Consider the following 19,718-nt stretch of genomic DNA (forward strand, 5'->3'; position numbering starts at 1 on the left):
TATAGTTTAGGTTACAGTTTTTCATCTGCAGAACTTTCAGATGAATTTCACTGACCCTTACGGTCTGAAAAATCATGAATGCAATGTCAGTGCGATTTTTGCAACCACCTGGTTATTTTAACAAAGACACGAGACAAACACTGTAGCTGGAAAATTCTACAGACTTGTTCTTAATGTGTAAAGTGAGAGTATTTTTCCTTCCCTACACTGAATAAGGTTTGAGAACTTGGTTTATTGTTAAAGCTGATATTTTTACCCTCCGATATAAAAATGCTCAACCAAAATTGACCCAAGCAATTCCTTGAGCAAGAAACTTTTCACACAGGTCTACAAGAAAACGGAAGCTTTCATTATTATGCATTCAGCAGCCTATTTGAAAGAAAATCCTAGAAAAGCTTGTAACCTGTAGGGGTGAGGGATTCTTATGGAGCTGTCTTGAATTCCTATTCAATCCTTATTCTACACTTTACCCCCTTGCATTCTACTGTTCTATTTTGAGGACTATTCACTCCTTCTATTCACTCTGCTCAACAGACAAAAAACAAGCCAAAGTTTACGGGGGGTGGGTGGGTGGAAGTAGATATCCTGCCTTTTATTAAAATAACCAGCATCTTTTGATTCATTGGGCTGGTATTTAAAAATTGTGAATTAGTCTGTACATGACTTTAGAATATCACGGACTTCTCTCCATCTTCATGTTTCTGTTTAGAGAGTTCCACTACCTAACATCCCCTAAAAAAATTAACATTACAATATGCTAGATGTTTGATTAAAAGGCTCTCACTGTTCTTTGTGATTTTAATGTCTCCAGATAGAAATATCTGACATTAAAATAACCTCATTAGAAATGTACAATACTTTAAAACACTCAATAAAAACTAAAGCCTCTTCAAACTTTGCAAGGAAGAAGTATAGAATATTTAAAATAGGTGTTATTTCATAACTAAAAAAACCCTATAATGATATTCAGGCAAGCCATTTGCCATATACACAGTAAAGTCATCCTTTACTTATTTCTCTCTTAGGAATAACTTAGTTTTATAAACCCAATTTCTTGTGAGAAAGGAGTATCTTAATTCACTGGACATCGAGACTCATCACCTGATGTACATAAACATATGGTTTTCATCTACATCTTCATTGTAGCCTTAGGTAACTTCCCAAAAGCACATACTCGACTGTTAGGAGGCACGCAATTTTCCCATAAGCCTCTGCCTTTTTCCATCCTCAGATATTTTTGCCTGTCTTTATTTTAATCCCCAGATTTTATAGTAAAACTGGGCTGGGGATAAAAGTAAAGATCATTAATACGTATTGCCTCATGGGACTTGGACTCCATCTTTCAGAGCTCATCCCACTATTGGAGGGGTGACTCTCTTCATCCCACCTCACACCAAAACCAAAAATCTGATTACCAGGCACTTTCACTCACTGCAAAGATTTTCAGTGTTGTGCTGCCAACAGTCTAACAAGTGGATCCCTCAAAAATGTTCCAACTGTCTGCAATACATGTGACTTTTCCTAAGTAAAAGGCTCTTCCCTCCAAAAATATAAAATTCCGTCAAACCCAATACTTTCCCCAAACTCCACCCTCATGTCTAGCAAACTAATACACTTCCACCCCTCCACAATGGAACAATTCTGTCCTTCTCAATTCTATCTATACCTCCTTACTCTACACCTCTCAACCCACAATGCTTCCAACTACCCAGGACCTTACAGAGGCTACTCTAGTGACTTCCCTACCTGGCAGAGGTTCCTTTACTTCAACTGTAGTTGAGGCAGGAAGGTTGTCCTGCAGCCTCTGGCTCTGGAATGATTGACTGAGTAGAGAGTGGATCACCTCTGGTGGCGGGTGTAGGTTGCAGGAATGGCTTTTGGGGTGGGCAGGTCGCCTCTGACTGATGGAAATATCTGTGTTGTGAAGACATTAGCTTGCCCCCAGGCTGTTGAGGAGGCTTGTTGGTAGAACTGGGCAAATAACTGATTTTTTTGGTTCACAGGCAAGTTTGAGAACTTTTATTTCATTTAATGTCTAACTACTACTACTAGTGACAAATTTAGGCAAATTGAAAAAAAACAGTTTAGGATCAAACAATGTGATTTATTCAAGCACAAATTGATTTTTTAAATTCACAAAACAAGAGGGGGGGCATGGAATAAGTGTTGGCAGTTTCCCTGTAGCCTTTAACCCAGTGGTTAGGGCACTCACTTGGAACAGGGGAGACCTAGGTTCAATTTCCCCCTCTGCCCACTATGGAAAAGGATTTGAACATAGGTCTCCCCACCTCTCAGGAGGGTACCCAATACACTAGGCTATGGGATATTCTCTCTCAATTGCTCTGATTGAAGCTGTTCCACTTCGGACAGCTGCACCCTGCTTACCCATTCCTGTTCCTCCAGAAAGAGGGGGGACTGCTGCCTCTCCTGGAGGGAAGAAGTGGGACTCAGGCTGCTAACCTGGCCTCTTTGGGAGGAACTGGATAAACCCCTACTAGTGTCACTAAATGAAGGGGGAAGACAATAGCATGAGTACAAGGTCATAGAGGTGAAGTCATGGAGATCCCATGTCATGATGTGTCTAGGACCCTGGGTTACCTTAAGCCGACTCGGCAATGACTGAGGTAGACTCCTGCCCAGTGAAGCAGCAGCTTCCTCCTATCTGATCTCCTCGTTAAGCACCTGAAGAGGCTGGAAAGTGAGGTGGAGGGGGCAGAACTAGGGCGTGCCTTTCCCCTCCTCCTCCATGAACCTAGTGGTGCTTACAGGGAATGCAGGAAGAGAATTTCTCTTGTAGCAGCTGCCAACCCAGTCCAAGAAAAACCTGATAATTTTAGCAAGCACAGCCCACCTTAGCTTTTTTGGGCAGACTTATGAAACAACTTATTGTCTCCTCCTGGCCTCCCTTGTTATTTTAACAGACTCATGTCCCCCATTATCTCCCCACTATGCACAAAGCCAGCCTTGGTGACATGATTCTTTGGGAAACTTCCAAATTTGAATGACTCATTTTATGTAAAAAGCATTTGGAGGTGGAAACCAGGATCTTTAGGTTTTTTTCATCTTCCTTCCCACTGCCTGGTGCCGAAGGGTGCTGGAACTAGGGTGCTGCCACACACACTGGGCTTGCAGTAGTAACAACAACCCAAATACATGGTTTCTGCCTTCAGCACCCCACACTGTAAAAATTGTTCCAGCTCCACTGCACAGCAGTTTGCTCCTTTAGCTCTAGCAATATTTTTTTATCAATTTAGATGATCAAGGCTATCTTTTCAGGGTGACGGACTGGAAAATAAAGCAAGATGAGATATTCCTTATGGGAGGCCAAAGGACAGTTACGTTAACAAGGGATGTGTGAGATGCTGCTAGCCTGCCCAACATCAATGGTCTCCCTTTCCTCCCCAGCCCCCCAGTCACAAGTTTTAGCTATAATGATCTAAAATATAGAATAATAGAATTATTTCCAGTTGGAGAAACAAGACACAGCAAGAGGGGTAGACTTTACTGCTTCCCAGGTTATCTGGTGAACGATAGGATTGCAAAAATAACTGAAACCAGGGATAAAAATACTGCATAGTGAGCGAGCATGGAAGATAACTAGATTTTTGGCTTAGAAACATTTTTGATGTGAGGAGGAGGAGGAAAGATTTCTCTCTTTTGGTGCATTTGATTTTTACGAATTAAAATTGAGCAATTTTAATTCTACATTTCAGCTCAAGTTTGATACCACTGTTATTGTCAAAACACACTTTTATATTCTAGTAATACACATTTTGGAAATATACAATACATGTGCTTGCATATTTTGGTGATGAGCAATATAGAAATGCCAATTAAACACACACTGTCATTTTAAATTCTGCTCAAGGAAGCTTTTACCCGGCCCCCCCGCAAACAAGCTAAAAGTTCATTAATCAAAATCACACAATTAATTCATTACTGTTCCTTGTTAAAATGAAAGCTAAGCTTGGATCACAACTCCTTTCAATGTGTTTTTAAAGTTAAAATATTCAGCAAAGTTCTCCTGGGTATTAAAAGCAAAAAGACCTGCTAAAAACCATGAGTGGCTTGATGACTAAGTTCAGCAAAAGGGGAGCCAGAAGCTGATCAACTGGGCCTTATGTTGGTGCCCTTTTGGTAAATGGAAATTACTTCACAGTTTTCAGAGTTGGTCATGGTATGTGGTTGTTGGTATTGAGTGCCCAGAATAAAAATGGTATAAAGAAACTCCTTCAAACATAGCCTTCATAAGTATTAGACAATGGGACTTAAAATAAATGCAAGAGAAATGCAAGTGTCAGAACTGTATCCCATAGCATTTAATTCTGAATTCTGAGCAAAGACTCAGAACAGATCACTGTTTAAAACTAATTTAGTTAGAGCAGAGACTCTATAATTTATTTGGACTATGGTGCCTAGTGCTTTTTGGGGGGTGCTATAAAATAATAAAAATCATGAACTTAGTACATTTAAAGAAGTCTGTAGATTGAAAGCATGGATATCTATTGGGTAAGATACAGGTAGTTCATTATTAAACCTTTCTAGTGGAATTTCAATGCTTGTCTCTGATGAGCAGTTGGCAATTAGACCCATCTGCTCATTCCTAATACCCTTCCCTAAAGGATGAATGGAACCAATCTACTAAAGTCCTTGTGGGACTACTTAAAGAGAGTAGAGGGATTACCCAGAGTATCCAGCCTAATATTCTTTCTCTCACATTCCATCGCTGCAGTTAGCTGGCATCAAAGCAGACCTTCATGACTGGCTGTAGAAATATTGCTGGCATATAATGGATGTTACATGCATAGTCACAGCATTAAAATTACATAATCAAATGTTTTGTAATGCACAGGAGAGATATATGATTATATGAAGAGCATTATAGAAATTAATATTTGTGCATTTGTGGGCCTAGTGTTGGCAAAGTATGTTGAAATATTATATCATGATGATGGCATAGAAGGTATATTGGAACCTACAAAAGATGTATGGCTAATTCGCCAGAATACATTTCCTCAATTTTCCTCTCATGTCTTATTTTGAAAAGCCAAGTGGATAAAACTGACCAACTTTGACAGTCAGTTTTCATGATAAGTTTTCAAAACATCTTAGATTCAGGAAATTCTAGGTTGTTTTCGGCAACAATGTTAACAATGCTCTAGAGAATTTCATAACATGATGATTTAAACATAAGGAAAACTAGACCCAAAATGATCATAAGAAGACCTCAGAGAAAAAACAAACAAATCCCAAAAGAAGAATCTTGATCTTTAATTTTTTTTTAAAAAAAAGAATGTGACAGCAACATTTAAATAAACTTTTCCCCAAGTGAAGTATTTTGGATTGAAATTAAGCCATATATCTTTTCATATTGTGTTAGAAGTTTATTTTTTATTCTGAAGTACACAGCACAAAAATATGCTGTACTTGATCTGATGGAAAACACTCTGTGCTCTCCTAAACATCTTTTAGTACACTTCAGTGACTTGTCGGAGGTTTCAGACGCTCTAGCTAGACAAATTATGACATGGTAATTCTCCCAAACACCTTATGAGGGAAAAACACCTTCAGAAATAGAGCAAGATAAAGACTTTGGAGCTCTGTGTACTGTCACTAAAGAATGAGGGCCTTATCCTAAACTGGAGCAAATCAGCATAATTCCGTAGACTATGAGATCAGATCCTTGACTTCAATGGAGCTATGTGATTTATATTAGATGAGGACCTGGCCTCAAAAGTTTAAAACTAAAAATATGTTTAGCATTGTGGAACACTTATTACCATCCTGTGCAGCTGAAATGGAATAAAATCTCCTGGTCACAATCAAAGCTGGGGTAATGGAGTTCAATTAACATGTACCAGCTGAGGATCTGGTTCTCCCATGCTTAGCTGAAAGAGGGCTGTTGTCCCATCACTTTCAGAGGATCTTCCTTCACATTGTGCCCTGAAAAACTGATCCAGCAAATAATGCAACATTTGCTATCTCTGAATTGGCATTTGGATCCATCATATACTAAGCAGAAAGCCTAAATCTAAAGTAATCTGAAAGTCCTTGGGATGCTGTTCACGTTAGTTTAAAATGCTTAAAATCCTAGATCCTTAATAGATGATATGTATGCTTTGAAAATTACAACTAAATTGACAGTAGTTAAAAGTTACTTTTTCCTTTGTCTGCTGACACTTGTACCTATTGTATTGAACCTACTGAGGAGGAAGTTGATTGTGGAGGTTGGTTTTCAGGTGAAGATGACCTGAAGCTTTCTACTACTACTTTGTAGATGAAAGAACTTGTCTGAGGAGAGGAACTGTTTTATTTTGTCACTGACATGGCCTTTGTTTTTTCCAGGGTGATTGATTGCTGGATTTTGATTCTGGATCAGTAGAGTCACAACTTCAGTCACGGAAACCATTTCCCTTCCCCACCTAAAACAATGATGAGTGGTATCCTTCTGTGATGTTATCCGATTAAAATATGACCAGGCAAATCATCGTTGCTACCACTGTTATATAATTGAAACAAATCTTATACAAACTGGGATGCATGGCCAGAAAGGGTTAAGCATCCTGCAGGATAAATGACCCAGAGCCAACAATTAGAGACATTTTAGAAAAGTATATAAATGGTAAAGGTATATAAATGGTTCCACAGTAGATAGGCTAGAACTTTGAAGTACAAACCTGTATTGTTAGAAAAATAGAGGTGATACTAATTGTGTGTTTACTTTTATCTTGCTAAATGTTAGCCATGTAAATAGACAGTTCCTGTCTGTCACTATAGCTATTGATTTGGAGATCAAAAGGGAATATTAACATGGAGATGAATCTTCGGTGAAATAATGTCATTGTCTATATGTCTCTTTAAAGTTTGTGATAGACTGCCTAATGGATAAATTGCCTTGTGTTAATTTGTGTAGTTAATTATTGGTGAGAAGGCCTGGAGAATTATCAGAGAAGGCCTGGAGCTGTATAAAAGACCCTTGGGTCCTGATCCTTTCTATCTCAGATCAGCTTGATGCTTCATGCAGGGGAAGCTTAAGCCAAAAGGCTGAGATCTCCAGTCCTAACCTGGAATTACCCTGAATATAAACATTGGACTATAACCTGTGAACTAATTCTGAAAGAACTCTTTGCAATTACAAAGCTCACCATCTCTACTATGAATCTGAATCTCAAGAACTGTACTCATGTCTGTATGTATACTGATCTTTAAGCCAATACTCTCTCTTTTTTTTTTTTTAATAAATTTTAGTTTAGTGAAAAAGAATTCACTGTAAAAGATCTGGAATATTCATTAACCTGGGAAGTAATGTGTCCAATCCTTTAGGATTGCTAGAACTTTCTTATATGATGAATAAGATTTTCAGTAATCCTTATCATATTTGACTTGGGTGTCTGGGTGGAGGTCTGAGGGAGGCTTTAAGGGAACTGTGTTCTTGGCTTCTGGGTAACCAGTGAGGTATTATAGAAGCTGTTTTGTGCTGGCTTGGTAAATTTAAGTCCTGGAATGTCCACCAGCTTTGGGGATTGTCATCCCCATTCTTTGCAGTTCACCCTAATTGACTGACCTCAGTTGGCTCCCCTGGAACTCCAGTCACACCTTCATAATCCTAATGCACATCCTACTACCTGGCCCCGGATTTTCCATACCACAGCAGCGCTTTTGTTTCTTTGTCAAGTGGACTACTGGAATTTGATTTGACTTGCCCAATGAAGCAACCAGCTTTTTCCTGAATGTAGAATGACTATCCTTTACTTTGGTGCTACCACAGTAGTTGGCTAGCTGTAGCAAAATGTGATGCGCATTAGCGTAGGGTTCTTAAATTTGGGTAGAAAAAAAGCCAGGCATCAATATTATCATGCTAAAATGTAGGAAATTGTATGAAAACAGCTCTTCCTCTGTACCACCCACACAAACAAATGGATAAATACAAACTGAGATGACAAAGCAAAAGAAGAAAAAGCTTGTTATTACTAGTCAGAGCAAACTTTGAGCCTGATCACAAACTCCTTATTCAGACTAAATCCCTATTGACTTTAGTGAGAGCTCTGCCTGAGGGAGAATTCCAGGGTTTGTTCCTCTTGTATATCTAATTTAACATTATACCCTTTACTTACACACCATGTGTACAACAAAATGGAGATGTGCTATTAAATTACATACACACTTATTCTGTATACACCAGTGGGTCTGCCAAGCCACCACAATTCAAAAACGCTGCTAGAAGGTATTGTTTTTCAACAGTGATGCCAACAAATTACTCCCTCATCCTTTTTGCCACCAGCTTCCAGAGGTAGTGAATACTAGATATTACATGAAGAATGCACAATTATTGTGTCGCCAAAGTATTGAATAGCTTGCATGTAGAAAAAAAATTGTAATGAAAAATTTCAGCAGTATACATCCCTGCCCTTCCTCCCACAATATAGTGTATGGGTCTACATACTTTTTTTCCCACCCAAAAAAGTAAAAGGAATCAAAAATAACTTTTAAAAGTTGCTGTGTTCAGCATACAGCTAGCTACATAATTGCTGTACAATGCTCTTTGGTAAACTAATTCCTAAATCAGATTCTCCTGTCCACTTGTCATAGTAGTTTGAACATCTGTATCTCTGATGACAGACTAAAAAATACCCTCTCCTCAGTCTTGACCTGGAGAGGCCCACCTCTGGACAGAAGATAAATAGTATGGTCTCCAGGCCATTCAGTGTTTAGCTTTTTATGCAGGGATTTCCAATGACGTTGCCGCTTCTGATGGTGTTTTTCTATGATGTGGACTCTTCTCCATTGGTAATTGGATTAAAGCCACCACTTCATTTCACAAAAGCCAGACAGACAACAGCTGGTAAGAAATTTTAAATGTCTGAAAACTGAATAATGTCCCACTAACTTCACTGATGATATAATAATGGTGAAATAATTTCATTTTTGTCCCAGGAATGTGGTTCTTGAGGGAAGGATTTCTAAAATCTTATCTCAGGTACTTTTTTCCAAATCCTGGGCTTGAACCTATGAGACACAGTGTTACCTCAGCTCTCTTGACTTGAGTAGGAGTCAAAGGTGCTCAGTAACTTTCAGTATCAAGCTCATGTTGGAAGTCAGACAGGAAATTGAAGGGATATCTAGGGTATAATTTAATTAGATACAATCTTCAGCCAAAGAACACTCTATTGCTCTTCATAACATTTGACCAATCAAGTTACCTTTTCTGTTGGTTACAGTGTTTAGACTGTGTAGCATTTTCTTCTTCAAATGGATTCAGAATAAAAAAGCAACCAATTTAAAACTGCTAAAACAAAGATTTAGTTATTCTGTCCCAATCCTGCAATTCCTTAATGTCAAAAAGAATTGAAGGAGTCCAGAACCTCCTAGGACTGGGCCCTGAATAATTAAAGTTGACTAAATATAAAGAGAACCCTGAGTTAAAATCATATATAAAAGTGTATATGTATTACTAACATTTTAGACAGTTAAAATAAAAAGCTAAAGATTGGATTTACTTTTCATTATTTATGTTGTCTACTAGAAATGAACAAGGGACAGAATTTAGTTTTAAATAATTTCACAAATGTTTACTGTTTTTAAAATTGCCTGTTTTTCCTCTTTTTTCAACTTCTACTACTAGATTTTGCTCATAACTACATTTCAAATATGTATACTTATGTAGCTAGATAAAATATTTTTCTTGAATTTGTGAGTGCTTATACAGTTTTCTAATCAAAATGTAATTTCCTCCCTCCTCCCCCCAACCCCATGATTTAATTTATTTTTATCTTAAATTCAAATTGGTTTTATTGTTCACTTTATGCCTTTCACTCAATGTGAAAAACTGATCTGTTTCTAGTTAGTTCTGTTTTCTGGATCTCATGCATTAACACTGTATTGATGTATCTGGGTTGAACAGATTGTTGGGGAATCTTTATAATAAAAATATCTTTTCACTGACTTGATAAAAGTAATGAAAACATTGCTACCTACAAACATGTTTTCTAAAGCTTATGGGGCAAAAACTAACCAAACCAAAAATGTGGTCTTAAAACTACCTGACAAAGATACTTATCTTTTGATGCTTCTAGTCACAAGAATCCCCTTCGTTAACAGACATTCTTACAAGATCCATGATTAGAACAATAAGTCATGCCATGATCAATTAATTCACAGTACTGCCTGTTATTTTTGTTTAAACAATTTATGTCCCTGAAGATACTGTGGTCTGGCACTTACGGATTAAGTGTGAATATATTGTGCTCTCAAAATAAGTAACTATTTATTTTCCTTAAAAAAAAAATTGAAGAAAGATTTCCCTTTGGCAAAAATTGCACTATGCTTCTTACCTGAAAGTTGCCAAAACAGCTTCCTCCAGGTAGGGTGACATAACTGACAAATGGAGGACCAGGAAAGTTCAATGACTCATACACCACTGTGCCTTCACTTGGAAATACAGCTCTCTGTTTCTGTTTGTTCTCCCAGAATTCCTGCAGCACTGCTACGACATTCACTATCAAAGACACAGAAGTGACAAATTTTGGGTGCAGTATAGACATTTTATCTTCACTTGTAACTTTATTTGCCAGATTTAAACAAGAAATATTCTGGTTATATTCATGTGAGAGTTGAAGATTCAGTCAAAGCCATCACCTGCACTGTAACTGTATTTTGCTCCAGCATGATATTAAGAGGCACTGTACTGTTGGAGCAGTTGTCTTTCAGGTGCATGGGGAACTATATAGAAATTCCCCTTTGCTCATCACAAGAAGGGTCACAGTTGCTGTGTTCCACAGCAGAAGTGGCTGGATTTTAATGGTGCATGAAGTGATGCGTTTCCACACTGCTTTGTGATGTGGTCACAAAGAAAGATGCTGGATATTAGGGCAGAGAGAGAGCTGCCAGTTAACATGAACACTAAAATACTAATGTACAAACTACAAATTGCTATAGTGCTCCTGCATTACAAAGCTTTAAGTTTCAGGGATGGGATTTTCAAAGCTTCCTAAGAGTCTTAGCCTCTCAGCTCCCATTTAAAGTGAATAAAAATTGGGTGTACCTCCTTTAGGCCCCTTTGAAAAGCCCAGCCACAAGGTTACAGCTGATGTTTCCTGGCAACTACCTAACAGTGATGGCACTTTTTACATTCTGTCAAAAATATTATCAATTCCTGTTTTAGACCATGCCCCTCTCAAACTACATGCCAGCTTACCACTTTCGAGAACAGGCTTATTGGAGGATCATTGTAAAAACACAGGTTTCAGAGGAACAGCCGTGTTAGTCTGTATTCGCAAAAAGAAAAGGAGTACTTGTGGCACCTTAGAGACTAACCAATTTATTTGAGCATGAGCTTTCGTGAGCTACAGCTCACTTCATCAGATGTTTACCGTGGAAACTGCAGCAGACTTTATATACACACAGAAATCATGAAACACAAGATGTTATCTATTTCCTATGATTGCTTGCTTGGATGGCCATAACAGGGAAAGCAATGAGCATACAGAAACTAAGAAAGAAAGTCCTTACATTGGACCTTCACAATGGTATGGCTATCTCCCCCTCCACATTTTGAGTAACGAATGGAATAAGAAACAGATGGTTATTGCAACGTGTGATGGTGCTTTGACACAAACTGCATAAGAGTGAAACCCAAACCACAGAAACTGAGTTCTACTTTTCTAAATTATAGCTTTATCCCTCCCCTTTGAGACTACTAGAATTTATGAACTGCATACTTAGTGATCGATACTACCTGCTGTTGATCTTTGATATGCATCACAGCAATCCAGAAGAATGAAGTGACTAGATGAAATTGGTGACCTACCATTTTTATGTTCAACCAGGGCAATTATCCTCTTATTTTCAACTTATTTCAACTTTGAGTGATGAGTTTAAGCAAAAACCAAATCTTTAGACCAGATAACTGCCAGCAGAACAGACTGTAGAACCACATGTAGCCTAGATCAAGGAAAATGTCTAGGGTCTGCTGTGTTGAGAACTTCTCACTGACCCTGAGTGAAATATATCTTTTACATCACTGGTTGCTTCACTCTGTCTCTTACATTCATGTTTGGTAATGATTCAGTTTAAAAGCCATTAAGTGAAAGTTGATATCTAGGAATAAACTTCATGCATGTTAAATGTCAAATGTCTACGCTTTGAGCTTGACAGTTCAATAGAAGGGAAGTGCCACATTTATTGGAAAAATTGTATTGATATTAAATCTTTATTGAAAAGGTCACGTTTAGGTTAAAAGAAACTAGCTTGAAATAAGCACCAGAATACAAACAAATGACAACAAGAACAAGAGAGGCTTATGACATCCCTATAAGGCAATTGTGGCCGTAGCTCCTCTTGGGAAAATTGACATTTAACTGTTTAAAGTTTGTTTGTTTTTTAAGGAAAAATCAGATGTCTACGCCATGAATCCTAGACCACCAATATGAATACCACCCACAGATCTTTCTGATTTACTTGTGACATACAATGTTAATTTAAGAAAACATCAACTGATCTTAACCTATTTTGCAGTCCAAATATTCTACAGCCTTTCAAATCAGAGCCACAGCTGCCTCCCCATCAGAAAAAAATTAGTGTTTTAGCAACTTCTAGGCTGGGTTTTCAAAGAAGCATAAGAGAGTCTGGTGCTTAACGCCCACTGAATTTGGACTGGATTTGGGGGCTGAAACACTGTTGAAAAGTTAGGCTCAATACTTGTTTATCAAAGAAAAATTATAGTTATCCAGATGACAAACACTAGCTGTTAAGAACTGTTCAATGTCCATAGTAATGGTTGGCCTTTTAAATCTTTTTTTTCCTTTCCTTTTTTGTATCATCTGTCTTTCATATCTTTTGTCAATTTTACAGCAAGACTGAGAAAATTCATAATATATCATTTTTGTTCTCTTTTGACTAGTTCAGCATTTGGACAGCCTGTGAATACTTCTTGGTTGGTTGAAAGTTTTCACTAGACTTTGTGATACCTTCAGCTGTTTTAAAAATTAATCTACATAAAGTTCCCTAAGCAACCAAGAGATTCTTCTTGGTCACAGAAAAATAAGGCAGAGTATCTTCTTTTGCTGAAGTCCTGAAACTTAACTTTGGCTGTCAATGTCTAAACCATGTTTGTTTTTTATAGGTTAAGCTAACAGGACAAGTATCTAGAGAAAGGCAGTGTATAGCTATTATTAGTAGTAGTATTCTGGCAACACCCATTAACTCTACTCTACTGTTACACTCTTTTCACACACATAGGAAGACTGAATTTATAATCCCCAAGGTTTTACAATCCAAGAAAATTTAGGGCTTGTGTACACACAAAATAATACCAGTTTAACTCAAGTTGTGATTTTATTCCTTATTTAGTTAAAGCAGTGTGACTTTGTGTGAGACAGTCTCTTAGATTGGTTTAAAGCAGGCCTGTATTGGTTTAGCTTGCATGAGTAAGTTTATAGGCACAAAGTAAACTGATATAGGGCAGTTTTAAAATCGATATAAGAGTCTATACTCACAACTTGCAATGGTTTAACTAAACCAATGTAAATTAAACCAGTGAAAATTCTGTGTGTAGACAACATATTATGCTCTCATATTCATATATATTTTAAAAATGTTATCACAAGTTATTCTAAACATATCCATTCCAAAAAGGGGGCATTTAATTTAAAAGAAAAAAAAACAAAAAACAGGATGTAACTGGCAACCAGAGAGGTTTGTAAAAGTTCCTTTGCATCTTATAGTAATCCAAGGAGCATTGTAGAGGTATCAGGAACCATTCTACCACTATCAGGTATATAGGTGGCTGTTTAATCCCTCTTGAAACAGCTACCATAGCAATATGGATAGTTTACTTAGAGCCTCTACATTCATTTGCATATAAGAAATTGCACTATTTATTTTTTTGAACATTCTGGATGAAGTCTTGTCAAATCAACTGATATTTACCTATTTTTCTTCACACAAGTTTTTGCATGCTCCACAGGAGTGCAGTGCAGCAGCAATCCAACTTTTAAACTATCCAGTAACGATGTACAAATGAAAAAGATAGATTTTTTTTTAATGTTGGAAGCGTCAAACACACTAAACTTAGCATTGCGATCTACGTCTCATTTGGAATTAATGTCATTCACTTTAATTTGCTTTTTGTATTTTGAAAAATAAATATAATATGGCCAAAGATGTTTAAACAATGACTAGAGTACCTATGTGCATTGGTGACTACTTTTCCTAATGGTTTAAATTACCTGTGCTCTAAAATCTGTTATTCAGTATATTGTAACATTACTGAATCAGTTAAACTTATAGGATGAAATCCTGACTCTGTTGAAGTCAATGCCAAAACTCCCTTCGACTTCAATGGGCCAGAATTTCACCCATGCATTTTCCTCTCTCTTTTAATGTTACAATTATGTAATACAAATATCTAAGTAATGTTAGAAATGTGACCAGTTTACAATATAAGGATTTCATGGGTCCTTTATCCTTAATTTACCTCCATTCATGGGCATTATCAGGGTTTCAGACCAAACTTCTAGTTACAAGGGGATAGAAAGAACATCTCTTTACTATGCATTTCGGTGCTTTTGTTAGTTCCCATAATAGCCAAGGCTCTGTGGACTATGCAGCACACTGGACCTAACTTCCGTGGTAAGAGTCCCCTGGTTTCTGGGACACGGATACTGAATTTTACAACAAACAGGAAAAGATATGGCAGTGCCAAGTTAACAAAAAAATATTGAATTAAATACAAAAAATGACTAATATGGATAATACTGATTGTGCTATTTTAGAATTACATGTATTTTATGCTGTTCCCCAAATGTTCACCTTTTATACTGGTAATGTGTAACCAGTACAGAAGTTTTTGAGGGAGGGTTAAGTAGCAGCTTTGACAGCTGACCTAGGACTTTTGACACACAGGAAACAGTGAGGATTTTGCCTTTTGAAAGTTGATAACGGGCAGGAGAAGAGATGACTTAAGAATTCCAAGTTGCTTCAAATTTCAGTTCTCCACATGCGGAGAACATGGGAGAGACCTGCATTATTGGTGTGAATATTAGGTATGCCTCATCTTACTTGGTTCTTATTATGATACTGGCTACATGGTCTCAAAGGGTTAACCCCAGCCAGAGCTGTCCACTTAGGAGGGCCAGAAAGCAGACAATGACTTCAGAGAAACCTTATTGTCTGGTGCTCAGAAACAAGAGGGGCCAATTCCTTTGAAATCTCATGTCTGCTGGGCTCTGGCTAGTATGGCCAAGGGTGGGAGGGGAGAGACTCTTGTGGGAAAGCTGGGATTCTAATAAAAACAACCCCGATAAATAGTGGGGAAGACTGAGGACATGTCTTCATTGCACAGTTAACTGGGGCTCTTACTCTTTGACCCAAGACTGGAGGTGCTTTAAACCCAGGCTAGAATCCAGGCTCTGATTTAATTCAGCCTGGAACCCACTCACTTTGCAGTGAGGATGCAGGCAAAAAATCTCTCAAGTACCATTCCTCCAATGCCCTTCCCACATTTCCCTCTGAAGAATGGACAAGTTTTCCTGCAAGAATGTCTCCAGACAAAGAATCCTGAGATATGCCCCCCATAGACATGTGGGTGAGTGCAGAAACACTGAGGACAGAGTAAGTTGGGTAGGTGTGAAGTTGCTTGTAATCAGGAGAGGCTAACATGCATACAAAAAACCTGGGTGCCAGTCACAGGGGTTAACTGCAAAGACATATCCACAGACCATTAGGGATGCTCTTTGTCATCCCAACTCCTTGAAATGAGTGCCTAGAAGACAAATGGGATCTAGCTGTTTTTGCAAGGAAAGACTGAGGAGTTAGATAAGATGCAGATAGATTGTCTAATGTTTTAAGATTTGTTTCTCTGAATGCCTTGGTTCTGAATAATCAATACTTTGCTGTATGAAACCTGCACAGTTATTGTAATTACCACTTGCCATATCTCATGAAGAGGAGTATATGGGGCAGGGGGCCGAATCCTGTAGGACCTTCTGAGACAGGCATGGGTGCTACCCAATGTGGCTGTAGGCCAGCCAAAGTGAGGGGGAGACATGATGTCACCCTGAGAGAGCTCAAGTGCAGCTGGCCTGGTAACTGTGACACCCTACCTAGGCAATACTTGATAACAACCAACCACTTCACTGATCCCACCCCAAAAACTGCTACTGCATCCATCACTGATTGACCAGCAGTGAACCAGTTAACAATTTTGGCATTTTAATTGTCTACAGTAATTAGAGTTAATGCTGCTTTGAGATGAAGAGGGCAGGCCATACCTCAAAGCTATAGTTCCCCGGGTGGTGGCAGATTCAGGAAGACACTACATTAGTTTACAATTGGAAGGCCTCAGGAACATAAGAGGCAAGGAATGTAATTTCTTTAAATGGAAGTTTAGATTCTGTTGCATATTCCATAATCATGGTACTAGCCTTAATGTTACTAAAGTTTGGTGTGGGCTTTGTATTTAGTTATGGATAGGTTGGGGCTGGAGGAAAATGGCTGCTTTCCCTGCTACCTCCACTGGAATAAGTGTATGGGATTTCCTTGTAACTCTGATTTAAAATGGCTAATTTCTGCCAGGTGTTCAGAAATGTTATTTTATGTTTCTGGGTTGGGCAATTGCCATGGAATGAGGATGCATACTCTATGCAAGGTATTGCTACCCACGCCATTATTTACTTGGGGGAGGGGGGGGGGAGGAAATACATTTTCCTTGTTTTTCTTCAAGGAAGCATATGGAACATTCTAGAGACCACAAGTCAAATTCAACATTGACATAAGCAGGAACATAATTTAATGAAAATTAATTGCTTCAGAGGATTTGTGTTCACTTATGCCAGCAGTGAATTTGGTTCCATATTTCTAGGAGTAACATTAAAGCATGTTTACAGTTACCCTACCTGAGGTGAACAAACATGTAGAGGATTGGCAGTAAACAGGACAGTGGACAACACTCACACATAGATGGGGATATTATTTGAGAAGGGAAACCCTCAGACTAATGGGGCTATTCAGAACAGAAGTCATGCAGTCTTACCAGTAGAGTGAAATGGAGTCATAACTCTGACAACATTTCAATGTCAAAAGAAAGCAGGATACAAAGAACACACAGGATAACCATCTACTTTGTCATTTTTAAACTTAAAAGGATTTCTGGAAAAGGGTTGTTTTAACTAACTTGACAGACTATCATTAAATGAACACTCAAATACAGAGAATAATAATAAAAGCTTTTGGAGTTAAAAAAGATAAGTATTAAAGAAGATTCTTTAGTGAAAGGCTACTAAAGTCGTCTTACATTTCTTAAATCCATCTGTGGCACATACTCAGTAAAACCATATAATTTAAACAAAGATCATAAGTTAGAAGTGCGCCCTCCTGCAGCTGTATCCTATTATGGACTGTAACTTAACACATGCATCTTGAAGAAGTTGTTAAAATTGAGTTCAGACTAACAAACCTATAGTGTTTAAATATGTGGAGAAAAGGGGCAGAAATTTAGGTGGGAACCATCAGGTTCTATAGGAGTTTTGGTATTTCATGTTCATATTTTCGTCATCAGTTTTGTGTATATTTTAAAGGAATAAATGTATGCTCTAACTATATACACAGATCTCTGCTGCAGATAGGGATGTAATAATCACAAACTAGGATTTTCACTAACAAACCGTTATATGCTAGTACATTAATAATGATGCCATTAAGCTGCATTTATCCCCATGCTAAATTTCCACAGGACATAATGTACTTCAAACATAAGAGAAGACAAAAATTCCCACTAAAACAAGACTAACTGGTAACAAACAAGATGTTACTGTTTATGTGCATATTGGCGCTCCAAAAATATGAGACACATGTACAGATACAAGGGGCCAGAACCTGCTTTCAGGATAACCCCTGTGCACTACTCAGGCAGCTGAAACTTCCTTTGGTGGGAGGGAAACCCCTGGTGGCACAAGGCCAGCATAGCCCCTAGTGTAGAAGTGCAGGTTGGTGGCATGCTGGAGTGAAGGGGAGGTGGCTGGAGTGCTGCTTCAGTCTGGGAAGATGGATCACCAGTTCACAAAAGTTAGAGCAGCTTTGAGACTGCTCTAACTTGCACTGGAGACTGACCTAGACTCTGGTTTCTCCCTGCCACTGTCCAGAAGTTAGGGGGCATAAGTGTGGCATAAAGCCATCTTTGCCTCTTTTGGGTTCTGTGCTGAAACCCAAGGACTGGGGCCAAAGTTTCTTGAGGATTTTGATTGTGAGGTCTTGGGGCCATCCTTCATAAGTATTTGGAAAGTATCCAGCACACAGTAGGCATTATTGTCAATAAAAATAATCCTGGGGGTTTATAGTCTAAATAATGGTGTGTGGTATAAAGCTTTTATTGCCACTCTTTGGAAAGACTGGCTCATGGCTCCACAGCTCATGAGTGATTTGAGAATCCCAAATTTATGGCAATAAAAAAATTGATAGCACAGATCATCAGTGTAATAAATGTAGATCCATGGGATAACTGTATATATCATGCACTTTTAAAGGCCTCGCCTGCACTCTGTCCACTAATCTATTTTTGCTGGGATGACTATTACTTACATTCCAAACCTACTAGCAGCTTCAAACAGACGCAATTTATATAAATAAAACTGCCAGAGAAATATTTACCAAGATCATACAGAGCCTGATCCAAAGTATTGGGGTAGGAGTCTTTCCATTGACTTCAGTGGGTTTTGGATCAGGTTTATTCTTTTTCCCTCCTACTTGAAAAACAAAATGATGCCCATTTCTAAAGAAACCAGCACTGTAGGATATAGGTGCCACTGCCAAGAATCTGGTTCTGAGAAACAGACAGACCTTTACGTTCACAAAAACATTAATTTCAAATATTTCTAAAAAAGTAAATGTGTTTCCATACAGACAATTTTTAAATTCTGCATTCAAGGATGATAATTTTGGGACATTTTGTAGTGCTTTACAGCAAAGCTGTAGTGAGGGAAAAGCCAATAGCCCATTACTTAAATTTAGGCTTGACAGAATTCCATTTTTTAAATAAAATTTCTACTGATTGTATCAATGCTTTTTAAAGTATTTTTTCTTAATCTATTTAAATACAGTTGTGGGAAGTTATGGGAGGGTGTCAGACAAAGGGCAGACAATTATTTTAAGTAGATGACCTTTCACTTTTTCCAATCTCTGTAACTGTGAAAGCAAAATTTCAACATTACATATCAAAACATACAAAGTACGTACACTTAAATTCTAACAAGTTCTTAAGCATTTTTCTTACTTTGTTTATCTGTAAATGTAGATTGATGGAAATATTTTTTAAATTGGTTTGCGTGTATATATGGTGAAACTGATATTTACCAACAAAAATCTAATCCTTCCAAGCCTATTCAAATTGTAAACTCTATGGGGAAGGGTCTATCTTTTTGTTTTGTAGTTGAACAGCGCCTAGCACAATAGGGTTCTGACCCATAATGGGGACTCTGAGGTACCACCACGACAAATGTAATAGCAATGTTGGAAAGGTATTCTACAGCAAGTGATGAGGCGGGGAAAGTTCTGCTCCGTTCTGCTCCGTTCTGCTGGATCACGCTCAATGCAAATGGAATCTCATGGGAATTTAGCTGCTAAATTCTAAGAAGTCTTTATAAAGCATGTGTGAACTGGATTTTTTTTCTAAAGGCTTTTAACTTGGCCAAATTTGGGCAGATTTTTATAATAACAACAAAAAGCAC

At 38.0% G+C, this 19,718-nt stretch overlaps 1 protein-coding gene across 1 annotated transcript in view; it reads right to left on the reverse strand.

The window, feature by feature from the left end:
- Positions 1 to 19,718, reverse strand: part of LIX1 (limb and CNS expressed 1) — a 41,231-nt gene that overhangs the window by 18,508 nt on the left and 3,005 nt on the right. The window contains exon 2 of the mRNA XM_073346218.1: positions 10,332 to 10,495. Coding sequence (XP_073202319.1) covers positions 10,332 to 10,495 — 164 coding nt within the window. The remainder of the gene's footprint in view (positions 1 to 10,331; positions 10,496 to 19,718) is intronic.

This window comes from Lepidochelys kempii, chromosome 5, assembly GCF_965140265.1.
Source record: "Lepidochelys kempii isolate rLepKem1 chromosome 5, rLepKem1.hap2, whole genome shotgun sequence".
NCBI classification, from domain to species: Eukaryota; Metazoa; Chordata; order Testudines; family Cheloniidae; genus Lepidochelys; species Lepidochelys kempii.